The 22,098-nt window shown below is 40.9% G+C and overlaps 1 protein-coding gene across 1 annotated transcript; it reads right to left on the minus strand.

Annotated features, from left to right (window-relative positions):
* Window positions 1-2,399: 2,399 nt before the first annotated feature.
* On the minus strand, window positions 2,400-20,245 carry MGARP (mitochondria localized glutamic acid rich protein). The gene is made up of 4 exons (XM_084856083.1): window positions 20,091-20,245; window positions 16,634-16,737; window positions 9,804-9,909; window positions 2,400-4,076 (listed from the first exon to the last, which is right to left on the minus strand). The coding sequence occupies exons 1-4, from the start codon at window positions 20,164-20,166 to the stop codon at window positions 3,814-3,816; spliced, it is 549 nt and encodes a 182-aa protein (XP_084712209.1). The 5' UTR covers window positions 20,167-20,245; the 3' UTR covers window positions 2,400-3,813.
* Between the last annotated feature and the right edge of the window lie 1,853 nt (window positions 20,246-22,098).

Genomic DNA, 22,098 nt, shown 5'->3' on the forward strand with positions numbered 1-22,098 from the left:
TAAGTAAATGTGCTGGAGATCAGTTTTTTGGTTCCCCATAAAGAATTCCTCCCCTCTTTTAACAAAGCCATTTATCAAAGCATAGCTAGACTTTAGGGATGTGCAGCATTCAGTCTACTAGCAATACACTGGGGGAATCATAGTATGTCCCCCAGGGCACATTGATAGTAATCTACTATTTCCTTTTGCTTTCAAATGTAATATCCTGTGGATCATATAACCTGGTATGAACTCAACAGAAAATGTCTTCATAATTCAAGTAGTCCACGGTCATGTGCATCAATGTGTTTTGTTGACACATGCTTAATTCTCCTTGTTTTGAGTGATCATTATTAGCCTGATAGTACATTGTGAGTCAACACACTAAACACTAATGTGGCAAAGAGGCTTCATAGACCCTTACCTCTCTCTCCCTGCTCACAGCCTCATTTCTCCATGAAATTCCTCATGGAGAAGTTCTTCCTCTGCAACAGCATTGCTAAGGAAAAACAAACTAAAAGGACCACAAGCACATTTATCCATATTTAACAAGGGATATGCGTTAAAAGCACTCTCTCACTTCCCACTAAATTCTGTTTCTGCAACAGTCCACCCACCCCTTTTATATCTGAAGGATCCAAGTTACTGCTGATACCTGTTCTTCTGCTTGCTCACCGGTCAAGTTTTAGTACTGGAGGATGGGGTGGGAGTGGGATGTATTTTTATTGAAAGAGTAGCCACAGCATTTATGTTCTCTGCCCCATTTCTGCAACTAGCCAGTGATAAGAAACTAGGAATGTGGTGACATCTTGCTGCTCCTCAGACAACACACAGGGCTTTGGTATAGCAGCCAGGTATTCACAGGGGAGAGGGACAGCAAACATACATTAGGCAAAATGTGTAATAGTTTGGTTCAGTGTGTATTAGCTAGTTCCTGGTTTAAACCACAGTTAAAACAATGGCTCAGCAATATGTCTGACCCAGGCCAGTCACTACTCTCACACACTCACCTGTTCCTCCATTGCTTCTCTGGAGTAGATGAACAGGCATTGCTGGGGGCAGGAGCCTGCTCTATCTACTGCAGTCTCTATTATCAGGAGCAGTATAATTATAATGGCCAGAGTGCAGCAGGCTCATTCATTTTTATGAGAATAGAGTGAAAGATAAACAAGGGCACTGTGTGTGTGAACACATGTGCCTAAAAGCAGTGGGTGTGCCAAGTGTTGCTTATCCCCTTTTTCCCTTCACAGGAATAGAGAACATATATCAGGTCTAGCAAATAGAGGAAGCACCTAGATGGCTATGTGAGTTCACATCCCTAGGAAACACTGAGAAGGGAGCAGTGTTCAACTGGTAGCTCTTCAAACTGCATGATCAGGTAGGTAGGTAGGTGTGTTTAAGGAAGCAATTATGGAGGCTCTGGTCATTAGTGGGTCCACTGGTTGCACATGGGCCCAACAGGTATGCCTGATTTTACCAACCTCCGATGTCAGTCTTGCAGAGAACCATGCATGCAGCAGAGATATCTGTAGTCTGAAAGCTAGTGCGGTATAGTGGTTAGAGTGTTGGACTGGGGCTTGGGAGATCCTGGTACTCGTCCCCACTTCGCATGAAGCTCACTGGGTGACTTTGGGCCAGTTACTGACTCTCAGCCTAACTACTCACAGGGTTGTTGTGAGAATACCATGGAGAGGAGCAGGACTGTGTAAGCCATCTTAGTTTCCTTGCAAGAGGAAAAAAGGTGGGATATAAATGTAATAAATAAATAAGTTCCTACTGCAGCTGCTTGTATGGCTTAAGTCAAGCAAATTTCAAACTGAAAATGCTTGTGTGTGAAACTGTGCTAGCGGCTGCAACATAAATTTCAAAGACACCTCCAGATACCTGTGCAGTTCTAACCTTATGCATACCTCTGTATGAACTTATCTACACAATGATTTTATCCTGCAGCTTTACTGGGGCTTTTGCTGATTTGCGGGATCAAGATCGGCTTCGTTAAACATGCTTTTTTTCGGGGATTTCCTTTCTGTGCAAGTTCTATATGTTTCATTAAACAGCCACTAGATGGCACTGTAGCAAGGCAGAATCGTGCACTTTACATGCAGCAATATCACACGTCCCAGATTTAATACCATATTTTCTCCATTAAGGGAAAAGCTGCAATACTGGTCACAAAGGACGGGAGAGGCCCTGGAAGTTGCCAATGTCACGTAAAGGACCTACAAACTTCTGTGAGTGACCAGTCATGAGCACACGATAAAAGCCTTGTGTAGAGAAGCCCTAAGACTACCGCCTTTCACTGTATATTATACTAAAATATTATCTCTCAAACATATAATAGATCATTTTTTGCACACACACAAATAAATAGTTATCAGCACAAAAGTAACAGAATAGATTCCAGGAAGTATTACACTTTTCATAATAAGAAGCTAACACTGTAAAATTAGACCATTTATTTAGTAAGAGGTAGACAAGACACCAGCTCAGCATTCTGTTTGCCTGATTTTAAAATCTCTGAGAGAAAAATTGACTTCAAAGCAGTTAAGACAAAAAATTTCAATGCAATATTACATTAAGACTGTGCTAAAATTGTTGTTCTAGCTATCTATATCAGATACTTTTCCCCTCAAAAGTAGAAGAGGTATTGCAAAGAAGATTGAGAACTGCTTTACTTTTGCCAAAAATAAAAGAGGTATATATCCCTTCTCTCTCTCTCTCTCTCTCTCTCCCCCCCTGTGTGTGTGTGTGTGTTCATTCACATTCTTGAATGTATTCAACAGCTCCATTTGTAGAAGGGGGGCATACATGTCTGTAGTTCTAGCCTAATAAATAAAAAATGTTACAAAAACACCATCAATGTAGCTCATTTGTGCCATCTTGAGTATTTTGGAGCATTTCAAGCATTCAACTTGGCATTTAAACAATTTACTTTTTTTACTTTTATTGCTTTAAGATGAAGGCTCTAACAATATGCCAGCTGTGATTCAGTAGTTCTTTGTACACATGGAAACTCTAACTTGCTCACACCTCATGCTATCAAGCGCTTCCATCCCCATTCTCTTTAATATCAGTGATACCAGTGTTTGTACATTCTTATTGTTTACACAGAGCCATTTCGGACACTGAGGCCAATGGGAAGACCGTCTAACATTGGGGTTCTCATGAAGCATGGGAGAAACCACAGTACAGCGGCAGAACATGATTTGCATATATAAGATTCAAAGCTGGTATGTCTAGTTAACATAATTTCAGGTTCCATAGCTGGGGAAACCGTTCCTGACAACCTGGACAGTTGTTGAAAAACAGAACAGAACTGAGCTTGATGGACCAATAGTCTTATTTAGTATAAGAGAATATATTTATATAAATGGGTTGAGTGCACTGAAATATAAAAGCTCTTGCTCACAACAAGGTAAAAGCTTTCCGATAGAGAACTGAAGTGCAGCAGGAGCTAGTGCGCATCCTGGTTCTGGTTCCCACTTCCACTGGGATAAACAACCCAGGAAGGCCCCGTCCTTGGCTTGCTCAAGTGATATCCAAGCCCCAAGCTCTGGGTCGTTGGGGGACAAAGAACCCAGAGTTTGGAACCCAGGTTGTTTGTCACAGCAGAAGCAGGTGGGTGCGCACACTGGCTCCTGCTGCATTTCCAACAACCCAGTTTTTTAATCATGGGTTGTTGGTGATGTGCAAACCTCGAATCTACAACAGAAATGACATCAAGACATTTAAATTAAGTTTTGATTAAAGTTTTAAAATGCAAGTTTATTCAGATTGGAATACTTTTTCTACACTACAAGCACAGTAGTGCTTCCTGTGGTGGAAAGCAACATGTCAGCCAGTTCCATTTGTAACATTAACCTTGGGTTTGGGCTGTTCTGAGCTGGAAGCAGCATTTTGCTCTTCTTGCACACCAGGCGATGCCTCCTCAACAGGCGATTCTTCTCCACTCTGCACTTCAGTAGATTCAATACGTGTTTTATGCTGCATTTGAGATTCATCAGTAGTTACTGCTTCAGTCTCTTCTTTATCTGCACCCTTTTCCTCTTCACTTGCTTCAGTAACTTCTTTTGCATCTTTTTCATCATTTTCTAAGGCTTCATTTAATGTAACAGAGAAATCAAGAAGCACAAATATGCAACGTGAAACAGGTTAGCCCATTGCTTCTGCCATCTTTACTTGTTAAAGCTACATTAAGATGCTTAATAGTACTATGTCAGATTTTCTCACACTGACGTTGCTGTGTCAGTGTAATGGATTATGTGGCTTGAAGCAAAGGATTACTATGATAAATGTAACAAAAAAAGGAGAAACATGCTATATATGGACTGTCATTTATGAACATACAATTCAGAGGTTAAAACCTGTAACCATTAAATTATGAGTCTGAAAGCAGACTCAGCTCATATTCATGTTAGTCTTATATTATTAAAATCAATCTTAACAGGCTACTATCTTTAGAGGCTATTTCGTAGCGCAGCAACATGCCATAAAGTTGTAAATTAAGAAACAAAAACAAGATTGCCACAAGCATTTGGAAATGACGAATCAAACAATGTTACTACCTGACTCTAGGAGCAATTTGTACACATAGAAGCACTAGTGTGCATAGTGAAGTCCCATCATGATGCAAGGAATTCTCCATTCACTTCACTGGAGGGGACAATTCTGCACATGCTAAGCAGATGTATTCCCTCCACTGAAGTTGATGGGGCACTCTTTATATTTAACCACTAGCCACTTTTTGGTGCTATATAAATAACTGTAAATGTTAAAAATACAATAATGCAGGAATCGACAAATATTATTTGTGAGCCCAGCTCTCCCCCTATTCATGAAAAGTGATTGCATCACTGCATGTCATTTTGTAAGAAATATTAAATTCCACTGAAAGGTAATAGAAATACATACTTCAGTCTAAAAACTGGAGGACACATTTTCTAACAGGGATTTTAAACATTTTAGATAAGGAGGCATGCAAGTGAAGAAGGTATAATAGAACAGGAACAGCACCACACAGATGAAACCATGCCCCACACAAGCTTTGTTAATTGACAAACAACCAACTGACAAATAAAGATGGAAAGAAATTTAGGGAGCAATCCATGTGAAAAAGAGGTATATGAACAAAGGAAACAAGACACCGTCAAGTTGAAGAATGATGCTGTCCTCAAAAATTGTCACTAATTCCTTATATTCTTACATGTGAACTAGACCTCTAAATATTGACAAAAATTGGTATTGTGAAATGAGTATTTCATTTGTTTTAAATAATGAAAAGAATAGGGGCAGTTATTTCAGTTTTTGTGTTACATCACTTCATACTCTCATGCACTGGTACAGCAATTTATTATGAATAATAATAATAATACTAAGAATAACAATAATAGCAGCTGCCATTGTTTTTTAAAATCCAGCTTGCCTGTATACCAATAAATCCAAGGCCACAACACCCGACTGTATCTCTCCAGGGGATATAATAAATTTCCTACAAAATAACCTGTTCATGCAAAGAAGAGATTTTACAAGCAAAATCAATGTTCAGTATGCTTTATTGGACAGTGAGTTACAACAAGTGCATTACTTCAGAACAGCCAGTGTCTTAAGAGTGCCAGATTATCTTCTACAGGGTGGAATTAAATAGTGTTATATCTTGTTGCAGCAAAAATATAATTACTGGGGGAAATCTCACAAATATCAAGTTCTAAAATAGATGATTTTCTCAAGTTTGGCTGCAAGGTATATAATGATGGACTGTCCTTTAAAAATTATTTCCTCGGATTTGGAAAGAGATTTCCTTTGTTTTTTATTCTGAAAGTGTAAAAGCAGAAGAACAATTAGAAGGATGTAAATACAACCTTTCCAATGCAAGAAAGATTAAGACAGCAAAAGAGACCAGAAACAAGTTTGAGGGAAGGAAAAATGGTAATAGGAATTACATGAACTCATCCAGAAAATTGCAAAAACTAATTATTCTGAAAACTAGACTGTTAACATATAGTAATTTGCTAAAGTATGTGTCATATAGTATAAACATGATACTGGAATTGGAATTTACTTTTGTTCTTTCAACCCATCATCAAAGTGCTGTTTGACCCATTACATGGCAACAAACCCAAGTCTGCCATTGAATGTATACTCAGTAGAGCAGGAGGCTCCAACGTAGTGCCCACAGGTGCCATGGCACCTGTGAGGATTTCCAATGGCACCCGTAAAATGGCACCCAATGACACCCTGCCCCCTTCAAAACAATTTTTTAAAATAAAACCCTTGGGAAATGTTAGGGTAGTCTTCCTTCTCCCTTTCTGACCTCTAGCCTTCCTCTTTCTTTCCTCTCTACCTTGCTGTTTCACCCTCCCTCCCAGCATCTACCTTCACTGCTTCTCTCCCCACCTCTTTACCTCACTGTTTCTCCCCCTCCCAATCCCTAGCCTTGCTTTTTCTCTCCTCTCTACCCCTTTGCCTTGCTATTTCCCCCTTTCCTAGCCTTTAGCCTCACTATTTCTCTCCTCTGCCACCCTGTCACCACCTCTTTAGCTCACTTTTGACTAGCCAGGCCCCCATGGCAGCCATTATGTGACACATTCCCTGTGGTAGCCATTTTGTGATGGTGTTCACAGCAGTTTCTCAAATTCCCAAATGTGCCCACAGGTCCATAAAGGTTGGGGATCCCTGCAGTAGAAAGCTGCAGACAATCCTTGCTCTTGAGACGTATACTGCTGTAACACCCATGTTTGTCACCTCTAAGCGTACGCTTAAAACATCGTAAGTTTAAAGATCAAAAGTAATAAAATGTGAAGCAGTCTGTTGAGAGGTTCAGAACTTTATCTAATTTTGCTTAAGAGCAGTAAAATATAGAATGAAAGCATTATTAAGAGCTAGGGGAGGGTTCCAAATTATAAGGAAATCTAAAAGACATCAGAATATTTAAAACTCGTGGGAAATCTAATATGTTCTTTTCCTGAATGTTTCATCTTTCATAATAAGATAATTTAGATAAGATAATTTAAACACAGAATTGAGATGGGGACAAGGTCTTTGCTGAAAATGAATAAGTGACCCAGGAAAGAGAAGAAAGACTATCCAACATGCTTCTCATGAAAAGCCACATGAAATAAGGCAGAAAGAGTGAAAAATAGATTAACAGTGGAATACTTTTCCAAGCTCAAACAGATTACAGAATTATAAAATGCAAGGAAATAGAAATCAGGTAAGGGAAAATGCAACAAAGGTTTTTTGCATTTATTGTGTATAGGTAGGGGAAAATTAGCAGAAGTATGAGAATGAATTAAGTAATTGTGCTGTGAAGTAATTTGTGATAATGGCTCAATCCAGCAAAAGTTAGATGCACCTAAATTCCACTGAAACCAACAGGCCTCCAAGCCTAACCTTCAATGTTTGAATTTGAAAGTAAGTTCCGTTAAGTGCAATGGAACGTACTGTGTATTGTATTCCAATTAGCGCAAGCAACTTGTGCAGGATTCCAATAACACCTCTAGTGTGATCATGAAAATGACATGCTGGGCTTCACATTTCTAAGGAAAAGGCTATGGTCTTTAAATAAAAGGCTGGAAACAATTTCTTCATTCACTTTCTTTTATTTTTTTACCCTGTCTTTCTTCCCAAAGGATCCTTGAGGGATATTTTCCCCACCTAAACAGACCTCAAGCAATTGCAGACTAAGTGTACAATCCTATGCATGTTGAGACAGAAAACAGTTGTAGGCCTTTTTCTGTCTAAACATGCATAGGATTGTGCCTTAAAGTTCTAAAACCACTTGTAAAGCCAGAGGGCCTTGGAACTGTGAGTCTCCTTCAAGTGCTTTCAGAACTGCGGCTATAATTGGAAATAGAAGGGAATGAAGATGGACAGCTTGATAAACAATTAAGTTAAGCTCAAATAATTAAAGTGGCAATTTAAAAATCAAAATTAAGCTCTACATTTCAGGAGAAAGTTATGTGGTTTATCAAATCACCCCTTTCTCCAAGTATTAATTCAGTAACAGGCCATCTCTACCAGTTTCTAGGGAATCAAAAATATTATTTTCCAGAACCATTTTAGTATGATATGAAACACATCAATTTGAATGAGAACCCAATGTTTTCCCTTGAAGACAGCTTCAGAAACAAAGTAGGTTTGGGACATGATAAGGAAGGGTTCAACACAGTCTTCCCCCAACACTGCTATCTGATCTTAAACTGCTGCATGGAGCTGCAGATTCACTAAAAAATATGGGAGATACTGATCCTGAGTTCCCAGTATAATGTGGGGAAATCATTAAAAACTTTTATCCTTCTCTTCTCCCAACATAATGGGAGATGTTTTCAAATTAACAGTTTAAAACAAGGTTCAAGGGTTCCCTTCCTTCAGTGGAGGAAGGTCCTTCCATCAGAACAAGGGAACCTTTGGATCCTACACATTGATTATTCAGTTAGATTGATACACTGATCACTGATGTAATATTTAAGCACATCTGCACATAGCTTAGAGATTTTTTTAAAATATATATGGTAAGCAGTATATGAATCTATTAAACAGACAAACAAATAAATGGTGGGGGCACTACCTTGATAATCATTCGTATGTTCCCAAGCTAAACTATACTGGTGAAAACAGGTTCTTGAGCTAAACCACAGTTCAAATTGATTGTCATGTATGCACCTCCTTGGTTATTTCACACTGGCTAGTATTTTCACATATTTAAAATACTTAGGCTGCGATCCTATACACACATACTTGGGAGTAAGCTCCACTGAATTCAATAGGATTTACTTCTGAGTAGAGATGCATAAGATTGCACTGTTAGCAAGCTATTGATATTTTTTTTAAAGCTATTTCAGGAATCTGGGGAGGGGGTGCAGTTTATGCACATTTAATTGTAATAAATAGTAGTAGAGAACAATTCCCTGGTTTCGTATGTGGATTTCCTCCCTCACTGCCACCTTCAATAGCATAGCAGAGTACTATATGCATGTGTTTTCATAAAGTGCCCAAGCTATGCTGACTCGTGTAATTAAAATACAAAACTGCTTTTAGTTATATTGTGTTTAGTCATGTTTAATTAAACTTTTAACCTTCAATATCTATTTTCTTCTCATTTGTAAATTCAGTCTTTCTTTCTCTGTAAGTATCAGCTACATCAATTGTATCACTTTTCCAGATCTCTGCATCTTAGTTGCAACACAATGATCTAAACAGTATGAGCGAGATAACAAGAGAAATGTATGTTTATGTGGCAAATAAATATCCTATCTAATAATGTTCTTAGTACCTATAAAGTGTTAAATAAGAACCACTCCAGTCTTCTCTAAAACAATTACAGAATTCTTAATACATAGTCACTTAGGGTGCAATGCTATGCATATTTAGACAGAAAAAATGTCCTACAACTCCCAGCATTCCCCAACCAGTACGGCTGGCTGGGGCATCCTGGGAGTTGTAGGCCTTTTCTCTGCATAGGATTGTGCCCTTAAAGTCTAATATAAAATTAAATAATGTAAGCAGCTTCTGTATTTTTCCTCCCTACTTCTGTCTTTGCTGTTGTGTTTTGAAATGGCTTTTCTATTTTTATCATGTTCTGAAGGCAAACAACTTCAAACTAACATTTGTATATGTTAATCCGGTACTGAAAAGGGTTAACGAAGAGTAAAGATGGCTGATTTAATCTGGGAGAGGCCTACAAGAGCCCCTAGAAGACCCCAGACTCATAACCAGCTCTATATTCCAGACTCTTGACCCCTGGGCGAGAAGACTGTGAAATTTGATGCAGGTTCTGAGGTTAAACGGCACTTAATTTACAGTATATATAAAAATAGTTAACTTACACTGAGGAGGCCAGGGTTTAGGTTTCCATTCTGCTGTACTTCTTTGTTGAATACCTTCAATACGTTCACTGTACCTAGCTTTGTCAGAAGTAACAGTTTTGTAGGCCTAAAAATAGAATTACATAACTGCATTTATCTCCATGAACTACAGCTGGGCTCCAAAGGGTCTCTTAGGCATACATAAGCACTGCGGCATGGAAATGTATTTGTTATTATCTATGAATTGCTTCTCCTTTAAAAAGTGCTTAAAATGATGTATAATAAAACACTGGAAAATATATTTTAAAACCCTGAAAATCAGAAAAGGGAGAGGATTAGAACATTAAAAGATGAGAAACCACTACAAGTGCAATCCTATGCATGTATACTCAAAAGTAAGCCTTACTGAGTTCAATGGGGCTTACTCCCAGGTAAGTGTGTCTAGGATTAAAGTTTCAAAGTCTGGTGGAACAAAAAGGAAGCTCTTTTTAAATTATTTTGCTGCATTGGAAGTCACTCTCCAAGGTCTTCTGGGTTTCAGGAGTTGTTTGTTAGGAACTTGTGGGGATGTACTGAATTGGTTGCAGAGGTCTCACAAGTTCTGATACATGCATGGAAGTCTTCATGAGGACTTTTGATGCAGGCCATGTTTTTGAATTAAGGAGAGTCAGATTCAAACAATGAACAAACTTTATTGCTTACAGCCAAAGGCCATCACAAGCCAGAATTAACATAATATAAAGTTATCCTAAATTATAATAAAAACAAAAACATATCAATAAAAGCATGATGAGATAGAGAAAGATATGATAGATACAGATTGGATGGATAGATAGACAGATATGCCCTATATCAATTTTACGGAGGTTATACCAAAATGTTAGACAGAGCTCCAACCTCAGAGGCGGAGATCTACCTGTGCATCTTCCTGTCCACTCCCCTCACCAAGCCTTTCACAGCTGCTGCAGAAAGCTAAGTGGTAGCTTCCTCTTCCAAGATTGGACTCTGACCTTGGGAAGGGAGGAAATGGTCCAGTGCTGGAAGTGGGACAGTAGGCTAGGAAGGGAAAGGCCCCCATCCCTGGCAGAGTGAGCAAGTTAGACAGGCTCAGAGGCCCATCCAACAAAAAATGTTCAATCAGAGGACAGAGACACAAAAACAGCCTCTATTGGTCCTCCTGCCCTGCCAGCAAAAGCCCAGCAGAGATTTGGGTGGATGGCAGGCTTTGAGGCCAGAACACTCTGTCATTTGGGCTAGATGACCACATGATTGCTCTCTAAACTATTTCATATAAGAGAAGATGATCAAAGGATGATTAAATGGAGTCAGATTCAAAGTTATTTTTAACAGTGATCAGACACCAACTGGAAGTCAGCTTTAAATAGCTAAACAAGAAGTTTAATAAAACATGCTTTTACTGGTCATATGAAGAACAGTCTTTTACTTATTTATCTTTATGTTACAGGCAGGGTTACAGCAATGTAATGCTTTGTAGTGTGTTTTCTGTTTGCTTAAATAGGAAATGTTATAGTATGCCATATAGAAAATTTTATGGTATGTCTTCCAGTATTTATATAGCTTGTGTGTGCGATAACGTTTTAACTACTACTGTATTTCATAATAAAACAACTTACAGCAGCTATAAAAGTAGTTAAACTAAGAGTGCTATGTAAACATACATACTTGAAATTAAATTATGGATTAATGTAGTTTAATGCTTGATTAACTTTTTTCAATAACTTGTTAATCTACTAGGTACTAGTTAGAAGAGTTGGAGAACGTTTGTACTCTAAACATATTCAAAAGATGAAGAAAGGGAAAGCCCCCAAAATGTGGAGATTTAAAAGAGCATCAAGGCTTCACAGAAGTGAACATCCAAAATATTTAAGTGTTGCTTTCCTGAGTTATGGAAAGCTCAATCCAGCCCTTAACAAAGTTCATTTCCTTTGGAAAGAAAAAAGTTTTGGTATCTTTAGAAAGTCTATTTGCAAAATCTACATACTGAGGAGAATTGGCTGGGAAACAGTAACCAGGATAATTTCTAGGGCACAAGCCCTGTAGGGGGCTTTTCCTCAAGGTTTTTCTTTTGTTATACAATATACAGCTCTAGATGCTGAAGTCTGAAGTGGAAGATCTGTATGGAGTGGGCTGAAAAGCAACTTGGAAGAGTGCCCCCCCAAATTACACACACATACACAGGTCCCCATGGCCATATTTTAAAAGCTCTTGGGGGAAAGTTACATACAACAAACAGTGTGTATAGTTTGGCCCTAAACCTCAGGTTTAATCATGTTCAGCTTGGCTGTTTCACACAGCCATGCCTCTGCCTCTAGCATCCAAAACTATCCATTCGAAAAACTCGAGGTGCATCCTATGCAGACCCTTTTATTTCCAGTTCAGGCATGTGACTAACAAGTCAATCAAGACTGAAATGTTCTTTATTTTAGTGGTATGAGCATTTAACTTTTATTATTCCTGTAAGTTAGGGGACCACTACAAATAGAAATGGGTTCAAGAATAGATGGTGCCCTACTATCTCTTTCTCTCAACCCACCTCCCCAAGATCAGGATGGAGTGAGCCTACCCATTCTATCTGTAAAGGGAAGACTGACTTTAGGAGCGGCATTAAGAATGTCCAACTCAAGAATTTCACATACCAAGATAGATTTAATGTTTGCAGATAAACAAAAATGGATGGATTCATTAATATGGTTTCAATCAAGTAAGAAACATGTTCCATAAAAGGAAGAAATCAATGTAGGCTACTACTATGCAGTGTCTAAACACACATTATAGCTTATTTCAGACAGGCCTATAAGATTTTTAAGTTTACTTTTCTAAATGCCATCATTGTTAAATCAAAGTATTTTGAACTGCCCCTTCATGGATCACTGCCTTGTTGTGGCGAAGGGGCTTGTGTAACTCAGTGAAGCCATAAGCTATGCCGTGCAGGGCCACCCAAGATGGACAGGTCATGGCAGAGAGTTCTGACAAAATGTGGTCCACTGGAGAAGGAAATGGCAACCCACTCCAGTATTCTTGCCAAGAAAACCCCATGGAACATATCACAAGGCTAAAAGAGATGACGCCGGAAGATGAGCCCCTCAGGTCGGAAGGTGTCCAATATGCTACTGGGGAAGAGCAGAGGGTATTTCCAAGTAGCGCCAGAAAGAGTGAAGCGGCTGGGCCAAAGCCGAAAGGACACTCAGCTGTGGATGTGTCTGGTGGTGAAAAGAAAATCCGATGCTGTAAAGAACAATATTGTTTAGGAACCTGGAATGTCAGATCAATGAATCAAGGTAAGCTGGAGGTGGTCAAACATGAGATGGCAAGATTGAACATCGACATCTTGGGAATCAGCGAACTAAAATGGACAGGCATGGGCGAATTTAATTCAGGTGACCATTATATCTACTACTGTGGGCAAGAATCCCTTAGAAGAAATGGAGTAGCACTCATAGTCAACAAGAGGGTGGGAAAAGCAGTATTGGGGTACAATCTCAAAAACGATAGAATGATCTCAGTACGAATCCAAGGCAAACCATTCAATATCACAGTAATTCAAGTCTACATCCCAACCACTGAGGCCAAAGAAGCTGAGGTTGATCGGTTCTATGAAGACCTACAACACCTTCTAGAACCAACACCAAAAAAAAGATGTCCTTTTCATCATAGGGGATTGGAATGCCAAAGTAGGAAGTCAAGAAATAACCGGGATAACAGGCAAGCATGGCCTTGGTGTACAAAACGAAGCAGGACAAAGGCTAATAGAGTTTTGCCAAGAGAACACGCTGATCATAGCAAACACTGTTTTCCAACAGCACAAGAGGCGACTCTGCACATGGACATCACCAGATGGTCAATATCGAAATCAGATTGATTATGTCCTTTGCAGCCAAAGATGGAGAAGCTCTATACAGTCAGTAAAAACAAGACCTGGAGCTGACTGTGGCTCAGATCATGAGCTGCTTCTAGCAAAATTTCGGCTGAAATTGAAGAACGTAGGGAAAACCACTAAACCATTCAGGTATGACCTAAATCATATCCCTAATGAATACACAGTGGAGGTGAGGAATAGATTTCAGGGATTAGAACTGATAGACAGAGTGCCTGAGGAACTATGGACGGAGGTCCGTCACATTGCTCAGGAGGCGGCAACAAAATCCATCCCAAAGAAAAAGAAATGCAAGAAAGCAAAGTGGCTGTCTGATCAGGCTTTACAAGTAGCTGAGGAAAGAAGGGAAGCGAAAAGGAAGGGAGAAAAGGGAAGATATACCCAACTGAATGCAGAGTTCCAGAGAATAGCAAGGAGAGATAAGAAGGCCTTCTTAAATGAACAATGTAAAGAAATCGAGGAAAAGAATAGAATGGGAAAGACTAGAGATCTTTTCAAGAAAATCAGAGATCTCAAGGGAATGTTTTGTGCAAAGACGGGCATAATAAAGGACAAAGAAGGCAGGGACCTAACAGAAGCAGATGAGATTAAGAAGAGGTGGAAAGAGCACACAGAAGAACTCTACAGGAAAGATCTTAATGTCCCTGATAGCCATGACAGTGCGGTCACTGAACTTGAGCCAGACATCCTAGAGAGTGAAGTCAAGTGGGCCTTAGGAAGCATTACTAACAACAAAGCTAGCGGAGATGACAGTATTCCAGCTGAGCTATTTAAAATCCTAAAAGATGATGCTGTTAAAGTGCTGCGTTCAATATGACAACAAATTTGGAACACTCAACAGTGGCCACAAGACTGGAAAAGGTCAGTTTACATTCCAGTTCCAAAGAAGGGCAATGCCAAAGAGTGTTCAAACTACCGTACAATTGCGCTCATTTCACATGCCACCAGCAAGGTTATGCTCAAAATCCTACAAGCTAGGCTTCAGCAGCATGTGAACAGAGAACTACCAGAAGTACAAGCTGGGTTTCGAAGAGGCAGAGGAACTAGAGATCAAATTGCCAACATTCACTGGATCATGGAGAAAGCAAGAGAATTCCAGAAGAACGTCTATTTCTGCTTCATTGACTACGCTAAAACCTTTGATTGTGTGGATCACAACAAACTGTGGCAAATTCTTAAAGAGGTGGGAGTACCAGACCACCTGACCTGTCCCCTGAGAAATCTGTACGAGGGTCAAGAAGCAACAGTAAGAACCAGACATGGAACAACCGAGTGGTTCAAAATTGGGAAAGGAGTACGACAAGGCTGCATATTGTCACCCTGCTTATTTAACTTATATGCAGAGTACATCATGAGAAACGCCAGGTTGGATGAATTACAGGTCGGAATTAAGATTGCTGGGGGAATTATCAACAACCTCCGATACACAGACGATACCACCCTAATGGCAGAAAGCGAAGAGGATCTAAAGAGCCTCTTGTTGAGGGTGAAAGAGGAGAGTGCAAAAGCTGGTTTGAAACTCAACATTAAAAAAACGAAGATCATGGCATCTGGCCCCATTACTTCCTGGCATATAGAAGGGGAAGAAATGGAAGCAGTGACGGATTTTACTTTCTTGGGCTCCTAGATCACCACAGACGGTGACTGTAGCCATGAAATTAAAAGATGCTTGCTCCTCGGGAGGAAAGCTATGGCAAACCTAGACAGCATAGTAAGAAACAGAGACATCACCTTGCCGACAAAGGTCCGTCTAATCAAAGCTATGGTTTTCCCCAGTAGTAACGATTGGCTGTGAGAGCTGGACTATAAGGAAGGCTGAGCGCCGAAGAATTGATGCTTTTGAACTGTGGTGCTGGAGAAGACTCTTATGAGTCCCCTGGACTGCAAGGAGGTCAAATCAGTCCATCCTAAAGGAAATGAACCCTGACTGCTCATTGGAAGGACAGATACTGAAAATGAAGCTCAAATATTTTGGCCACCTAACGCAAAGAGAAAAGTCACTGGAAAAGACCCTGATGCTGGGAAAGATTGAAGGCAAAAGGAGAAGGGGACGGCAGAGGATGAGATGGCTAGATAGCATCACCGATGCAATGAATATGGACTTCAGCACACTTCGGGAGAGAGCGGAGGACAGGAAGGCCTGGCGTGCTATGGTCCTTGGGGTCACAAAGAGTCGGATACGACTTAACAACTGAACAACAACAACAAATTTTGAACTAATTGTTTTGACTGAATGAACGTTAGTATAAGAATTTCTAATATCCACTTCTGAAACAGGAACATATGAAAACTGCCTCTGACATTTGCCCCTGCTTTCCTTGAACACTTTTAGAGAATCAGAATGCATTTTAAATCTCTTCTAAACAACCTATTCTAATATCAAATCATCTTTACATTTAGGATATGTCTATTATTCAACTTGAATCACACTGACAACTTCCGGCTGCAGTCCTACACATGCTTGGGAGTAAGTTCCATTGAACTCAGTGGGATTTACTTCTAAGCTGATATGCACAGGGTTGGGCTGTACATCTAGTATTTCCCTTTGGGGTAAACATAGCAGTTCCTCAGTCTGCCATTAAACACAAATGCTCTTTTATATTACTTACCTATAATGATAAACAGAACCCTTCCCCTCCTCCACTTCTCACACGTCCCACTTCGCACTCCAGCTTTAAAGGTTTATCTTCTAAGAATTGCGTAGTTTGGGATTTTTTTATCAAAACGTTGTCCTGGAACTGAGTACTCTCAGAGTTATCCCTTAACACCCACATTTTAAGGAAAACATTTTAAAAGTTCATAAACCCTTTTTTTAAAGTCCACCACCATCAAACATTGGCAGAGATGTTTCAATTGAAATTACTTTGACTACACATTATCATTTTTGAATCCTGTTGATATAATTGAAAGCCTTTGGACAATGTACACATATGTGAAAAGAAAATCAGATACTCACATAAATGCCACCTGTGGCTGCAGCACCAAAAAAAAACAGATAGTAAATCATGTTTCCTCCAGAAGATCCAGGAATACTTCCAGATGACATCTGGCGGAAAGGTACTACAAAAATAAAAGTAATAATACTAAGAAACTAACAGTAAGATCAAAATGTTATGATTGAAACAATCCAGAGAAAGCATTTAAAAAAATTATATAAACATCAAGTTCAATAATATAAGAGGTAGATACAATCAGAATAAAATAGGAACAATAGTTCTTTAGAGTAATGCAAATCCAAGATTTCACTTTCACTTAGCATTTTTGTAAACTCAGCTATTAACAAGCAAAGTAGGTATTCATGTTCTCACATATAAGAACCTGTACACAATAAAGGTCATAAAGAGATACGAAAAACGCACAGAGATGGTGTTACATTAAGTATATAAGTATTACTAATATATAAAACATATTTTTAAAGTTTTAAACTTTTAAACTAAGGGCAGAGCTGCATATCATTCAACAAACACAGATTCCAAATAACGAGTATGTGGATGCGGGGAGGGTAGAAACATCAAGTGGAAAGGGGAGGGCATGCCTAACTTTTTCCTCTGCCTGCTTTCTCCCCTTCCAGGCCATTTTACCCCCAGCATGATTTAGTTGTGGTCTCAGAGCCTAGCTGAAAACAAATCCCCAGGAAAATGCCCCACTCCACATTTCCACTATTCAGCAAAATTTGGGATCTGTGTTTGCTGATGTAACAAAGTGGTTCTTCTGTAACATGTTAAGACATGTGTGTGTGTGGGGGGGGGCAACAGACAAGTATAGAATTTTGCTAATAAGAGGCTATATATGTGTTAACTAATTCATCTCGATGAGCATGATTTTAAAAAACCATGTCCCTTCCCATGAGAAAAAGACTCCCAAGAGAAGAATCTGCACCTGATAAACAGAGTGGAATAAGCAGGTATTCTAAATGGGAAGAATAATTCTAAGGCATCTTCCAACACAATTCTACACTTATCTATTCAGAAGTACGTCCAAGTTCAATGGTACTTGCTCCCAGACAAGGAGGTATAGGATTACAGCCTTAGTTTTGACTGGGGAAGGCAATGGCAAACCACCCCACTATAGTCTGCCATGAAAACACCAGCGTAAGCAGCGGCCCTCTAGGGGTCAGTAATGACCCGGTGCTTGCACAGGAGGAACTTTTCCTTTTTCCTTTGAAATTCACGGACTCTGTTCCAAAGATGTTTTCTGCTTCAAACCTCATAATTTTTTCATGCTTTGAAGACAGGATGATTACATAAGCTTATCTTTGGGTAGGACTTCCATTATTATTCCACAGCACAGTACTAGTTGCAATATTTTATTAATGGCTAGCAGCCCAATATTTTATCCAAACTGAATTACTGGGACCACCAGATAGATTTTTCCAAGGAAGTTTTTAATTGTGCTCTCTGAAAGACTCTTGAAACAGAACGAATTAATTTTAATTAAAAAAAATTGGCAATTTTAGAGAAAATTTCCAACTTCCTAATTCATAATTTCCTAAGTAAGGATACATACTAATTCATCCCCCCTGCCCCTTTTGCCCCCCCAGATTGTTTTTACTTCCGCAAACCTTGGGGTTCACCTAGGCATGCTGATGTCTCCCTCATGTGCATGGATGGTGTCATGTTGCTTACATAAAGATCCACACTCAGAGAATACATTTGCTATAGGATGGGTTCAGTTTTAGGAGAGGGTGAGTGTAGACTTGGATGTGGTAGCAGATGTAAATTTGAAGCCAAGTTGTTTTTAAAGGGACACAAAATAACTAGTTTTTGTTTTAAAAGCAACAATGATTTATAGCAATCTATTTTTATTCCCCTCCCAAATCACCCTTCACTAGTCTCTTTATCTATCCTGTCTTGAAATTAATAATGCTTATGACACAGTTCCTGTGTCCCATATATGCACATTTACTCATAGCATTTCCATATACTGGTTTTCACACTAAGTGTGCAGCTGCAAATACTTTGGTTTGGACAACTGTGAAATCATTTTACTAACATTATTTTCAGGCCTCCTTTAAGGGTAATACCCTCTCAAGACCATGTCATCTTTCAAGGTACACAAACCACAATCTCATATCACTAGGAAAATGCACAATCAAGTGGAATATGGCCATAGGCAAATATTGGTGATTGTTTGATATCACTCACAAAGCTGCATCCTGCCCTTCTCTGTGCCACTTTGTTAAGTCTCCATATATTGGCAGGAGTGTGTGGGGGGGGGTAAAATCTTAACATTTATGTATCCAGCCCTTTTTTTAGGTTTATGTAGCAGCGATCTCACTCGACCATTTCAGGAAAATTTTAGGGATGAGGAAATAATTTTTGGGAGGGCAAAATCACTGTCAGCGCAGTTGTCTAACCCCACGGACAGACACCAGGAGCTCAAAAAGCTGCCAAAGGAAACATGGCTACTCCACCTGCAGCACATTTACTCTCCTTTCATTACACCAGGACAAGACAAATTCCTGGGAAAGAGTGCTTTGGGCTGGATTCTTGCACATTCTAGATTCACAGTAATGACTGGTTTTTCTGGCCATTCTAGGTTATATAAATATTTTTATATATATATATTTTTTTTTATAATCTAGAAAGGCCCAGAGATACCAGCCATTGCTATGAATCTAGAATGTGCAAGCGTAACAGGACGGGAGGGGGGTTATGTCCATACTGAACAGAAACGATCAGCAAGTTCTCTTCGATCAGACAAAGCAATGTGGATTCTCGCTTACTGTGCCCCACCTCAACCGCATTTTAGAAGGAAAACCACTAGCCCTTTATGTTCAAGACTTCCACCCCCAGCGTTTCTCCCTTCGGCTTGAATTTGTGCTTAGTTCGAGCTCGTGTGGTCTCCGCTCCACACTGGCCCGAGAGAAGCCTTGATTGGGGGGCGGTTTGGCAGTGACGACGAGCCCCTATTTCCCCCTCCAGTAAACAGACCTGCCCATTCTCCATTGTTCAAAACAACTAATTCAGGAGGAACCTGGGGTCGGAGGCGAGCTGCACCAGAGGGTCCGGTGGCTGCGTTCCTCCTCCCCCCTCAAGGCACAGGACCTGGGGCTGCATTCGGACCGCTATATCGACACAGGCACTGCCGTTGCCTAAGCGTCCCTGAGGGGCTGGGCGAACGCAAATGGAGCGTTATTAGCGCCCCGGGTCAGGCTCCGCTCCGTTGCCTCAGCTCGGTGACCTTCACGTCTCCTTTGCCAGGCACGCTCCGCCGCCAACGCAAATACCAGCAGCGCCCTCTCCGCGGCGCGACCTCCTTGCCCAGACGCAGGCAGGCAGGCAGGCTGGCCGCCCGCCCCGCTTGCCCTCCTGCAACAGCTCGCCCTGCGTCGGAAGGCTTTCAGCCCGCGCAGCGGCATCCACCCTTGCAACGCCCCGCCGCTCGGTGCGTAAAGCCCTTCCCCAACTCACCGTGCCCGCGGAGCGGGGCAGCAGCTCTCGTGAGGCGAGAGGCTAAAGCCTGCCAAGCCACCCTGCAGAGATGCATTGCGGCGGCGCGAAGCGGTCCGTGAAGTGGCGGCGGCGGCGCACACGCTGAGCCTGCAAGGTCCAACCTACGACGAGCTGACAGCGCAGGAGAGAATGACAGCCTCTTTTGCGCGAGGGGGAAGAACGAGGCGGGGACAGAGCAGGGCTCGCCCAATGCGGGACGGCCGCTCTTCCCTGCCTGCGCTCAGCATGCCCTGTGGCTACCTTCGTGCATTCTTGGCAGGATCGCCTCTCCGTTCTGTCCTAGCTGCCGCTGAAAAACCTGCGGGAGGGGGGAGGGGGCACCTTAAGCGGCCCAGCCTCGGCCAGGAGAAACAAAAGCAGCAGCCGCGGCCTGCCGCTGCAGAATTGCATGCAGGGAGCTACTAGAATGCATCTGCTCAAGTAGACTTTTGCCAGCGGAAACTCCTACCACACACACCTGTCAACCCTTTGGCTCAGAACGTAGGGTGAGGTACCACCCAAGATCCCTTCCAGTGCTAATAGTGGAGCACAACTCTTCGATTACGCACATGGAAAAATATGGCCATCCCAACGAGCTGATAGGGTCGCCAGGCTTGCACTAATTAAATGGCAATTATGGCTTAATTAGACCCAAGACACCAGGTTCTAAAATCAGCTTTTAATGTCAGGTCTCATTGTGTAAACAGTATGGTTTTAATCAGTTTTAAATGTGCCTGTATGCCAACTTCAGCACCATTTTTGGTAGAAAGGTGGGGTACAAACCAGATAAATGAATAACTGCAACTAAAATGATCAAGGGGCTGGAGTATCTCCCCTATGAGGGAAAGTTACAATAGCTGCGCTTGTTTAGCTTGGAAAAAAGTAGGGTTAGGAGAGACATGACAGAGGTGTACAAAATTATGCATGGCGTGGAGAATGTGGATAGGGAAACATTTTTCTCCCTCTCAAAATACTAGAACCAAGGGTCACCCTCTGAAGCTGAGTGGTGGGAGATTCAGGACAGATAAAAAGTACTTCTTCACACAGCACATAGTTAAACTATGGAATTTGCTACCACAGGGTGTAGTTGTGGCCAGCAGTTTGGATGGCTTAAAAGGGGCTTAGATAAATACCTGGAGAAGGCCATCAATGGCTACTAGTCCCGATGGCTATATGCTACCTCTGGTATTAGAGGCACTATGCCTATGTACACCAGTTGCTGGGGAACATGGGCGGGAAGGTGCTCTTGCACTTGTTTTCTGCTTGTGGGTTTCCCACAGGCAGCTCTTTGGCCACTGTGTGAACAAAACGCCAGACTAGATGGACTCTTGGTCTGATCCAGCATGGCTCTTATGTTCTTAAAAGTGGGTCTCTGAGCAGCATTTTTTTCCTCCCCACTGATGAGCAACTGGAGCTATTCCCCCACCTCCCTAGGCACTTCAGTAGCAAATTAATATTAGGCTAACACCACTACTCTGACACTACAGACTGAGGGATGTTGTGTATTCAACCAAACCTTGTTTATTTCTTTGTCTAACCTTGTATGTTTAGCGAAAGATGCAAAGCTCCCCTATGTGACAAGAGCTTCCCCTTCTCCTACTTTAAATGCTGATGTCTTATAACCGCATTTCATAGCATGATAAAAACTAGATGTCCCTTGTTTGAGAGCCTGACATTCCATCCAACTCCATAGAGCAAACAAGCCTGCACAAAAGTATCTGGACACTCTACTTTTGACTTGCTTTCTCTTCACCTTCTGAGTATGCAGTTCTTTTTCTTTTCTTCTCTATTTTTGAATTCTCTTCCATCAAAAATATAGAATTTGAAGAAATTCTGTCATAATGCTATATGAGGAAGAACTGTGGGGGAAGGGACACTAAAGCTTTCCCTAAATAAGAAATGCTGCCATATAAGAACACCTCTCTTTAAAAGAGCCTCGTGTGGTGCGGAGTGGTAGGTGGCAGTACTGCAATGAAACTCTCCCCAT

Source organism: Heloderma suspectum, chromosome 5 (assembly GCF_057233095.1).
Source record: "Heloderma suspectum isolate Gila_16-S chromosome 5, 16-S_ref, whole genome shotgun sequence".
NCBI classification, from domain to species: domain Eukaryota; kingdom Metazoa; phylum Chordata; class Lepidosauria; order Squamata; family Helodermatidae; genus Heloderma; species Heloderma suspectum.